At 64.3% G+C, this 1,899-nt stretch overlaps 1 protein-coding gene across 1 annotated transcript in view; it reads left to right on the forward strand.

The window, feature by feature from the left end:
- The window catches only part of PRAM1 (PML-RARA regulated adaptor molecule 1), a 17,119-nt gene that overhangs the window by 7,202 nt on the left and 8,018 nt on the right, over nt 1-1,899 (forward strand). Inside the window, exons 4-6 of the mRNA XM_011954969.1 lie at nt 70-552; nt 739-1,426; nt 1,513-1,581. Of these exons, the coding sequence (XP_011810359.1) occupies nt 70-552; nt 739-1,426; nt 1,513-1,581 (1,240 nt within the window). The remainder of the gene's footprint in view (nt 1-69; nt 553-738; nt 1,427-1,512; nt 1,582-1,899) is intronic.

Here is a 1,899-nt window from a genome sequence, read left to right on the forward strand (position 1 = left end):
ACTGACCTCCCCAAGAAGCCTCCGCCGCCTGAGTTCACTGACCTCCCCAAGAAGCCTCCGCCGCCTGAGGTCACTGACCTCCCCAAGAAGCCTCCGCCGCCTGAGGTCACTGACCTCCCCAAGAAGCCTCCGCCGCCTGAGGTCACTGACCTCCCCAAGAAGCCGTCCAAACTGGAGTTCAGTGACCTCTCCAAGAAGTTCCCACAGCTGGAGGCAACTCCATTTCCAAGGAAGCCCCCGCAGCCTGAGGTTGGTGAGGCCCCTTTGAAGGCCTCGCTGCCAGAGCCCAATACGCCTGTCCGGAAACCCCTGCAGCCCGACGAGCTCAGTCACCCCGCCAGACCCCCATCTGAACCCAAATCCAGTGCATTCCCCAGAAAGTTTTGGCAGGCCGAGGCCAGTGAGGCTACCCCAAAGCCCCCGCAGCCTGAGTTGAGTACCTTTCCCAAGAAGCCCGCGCAGCCTGAGTTCAACATGCACCCCAAAAAGCCCCCACAGCCTCAGGTCGGTAGCCTCCCTAAGAAGTCCCTGCCGCAGCCAGAGTCCAGTGACGTCCCTCAGACACCGCCCTGGAATCCTGAGTCCACTGAGTCCCTCCCCCACTCCCCGAAGCCCAACTTCAGTACCATTCCCAAGAAGCCGGTGCAGCCCGAGTTCAGTGTGCACCCCAGAAAGCCCCCACAGCCTCAAGCGGATGGCCTCCCTAAGAAGTCCGTGCCGCAGCCTGAGTTCGGCGAGGCTGCTCAGACTCCTCTCGGGAAGCCTCAGTCCAGTGAGCCGAAGCACGACTCCAGCGCCTTTCCCAGAAAGGCCTCCCAGCCTCCGCTGAGTGACTTTCCCAAGAAGCCTCCGCAGCCGGAGCTTGGGGACCTCACCAGGACCTCCTCGGAGCCCGAAGTCAGCGTGCTTCCCAAGAGGCCGCGGCCGGCCGAATTCAAAGCTCTCTCCAAGAAGCCCCCGCAGCCCGAGCTGGGCGGCCTCCCCAGGACCTCCTCAGAGCCAGAGTTCAACTCACTCCCCAGGAAGTTGCTGCAGCCGGACCGCCGGGGGCCACCCCGCAAGTTCTCACAGCCTGAACCCAACGCTGTCCTCAAGAGATACCCGCAGCCTGAGTTCTTCGGTGATCTGCCTCGAAAGCCTCTACTCCCCAGCTCCGCTTCCGAGAGCTCACTGCCCGCGGCCGTGGCCGGCTCCCGCTCCCGGCACCCGCTCAGCCCTGGGTTTGGAGTTGCTGGGACACCCCGCTGGAGGTCAGGAGGCCTTGTTCACAGTGGAGGGGCCAGGCCAGGCCTCAGACCCAGCCATCCACCCCGGCGGAGGCCTCTGCCCCCTGCCAGCAGCCTGGGACCCCCTCCAGCCAAGCCCGCGCTGCCCCCGGGCCCCGTTGATATGCAGAGCTTTCGGAGACGCTCTGCAGCATCCACAGGTGGGTGAGGGCGGGCGGCACCGGCGGGAGGCGGGGCTGAGGTCCCAGGCAGTAGGGGCCTCCCTGCCGCACTTTCTACCCCACAGATCTACGGAGGACCCGCTCGGCCGCTGCGCTCCACTTCCAGGCCCGACAGCCTGAAGACATCCCGCAGTGAGTGTGGGGAGGAAGCTGGGGTGGGTGCGGACTGCGGGGCTCAAAGGGGCCTCATCTCAGCCGGGAGCAGTGACTCACGCCTGTAATCCCGGCACGTTGGGAGGCCGAGGCAGGCCGATCACCTAAGGTCAGAGATCGAGACCAGCCTGGGCTACATGGTGAAACCCCGTCTCTACTAAAAATACAAAATTAGCTGGGCATGGTGGCGCATGCCTGTAATCCCAGCTGCTCGGGAGGCTGAGGCAGGAGAATCGCTTGAACCTGGGAGGCGGAGGTTGCAGTGAGCCAAGATCATGCCATTGCACTCCAGCCTGGGC

Source organism: Colobus angolensis, unplaced genomic scaffold, assembly GCF_000951035.1.
Source record: "Colobus angolensis palliatus isolate OR3802 unplaced genomic scaffold, Cang.pa_1.0 Scaffold39, whole genome shotgun sequence".
Lineage (NCBI taxonomy): Eukaryota > Metazoa > Chordata > Mammalia > Primates > Cercopithecidae > Colobus > Colobus angolensis.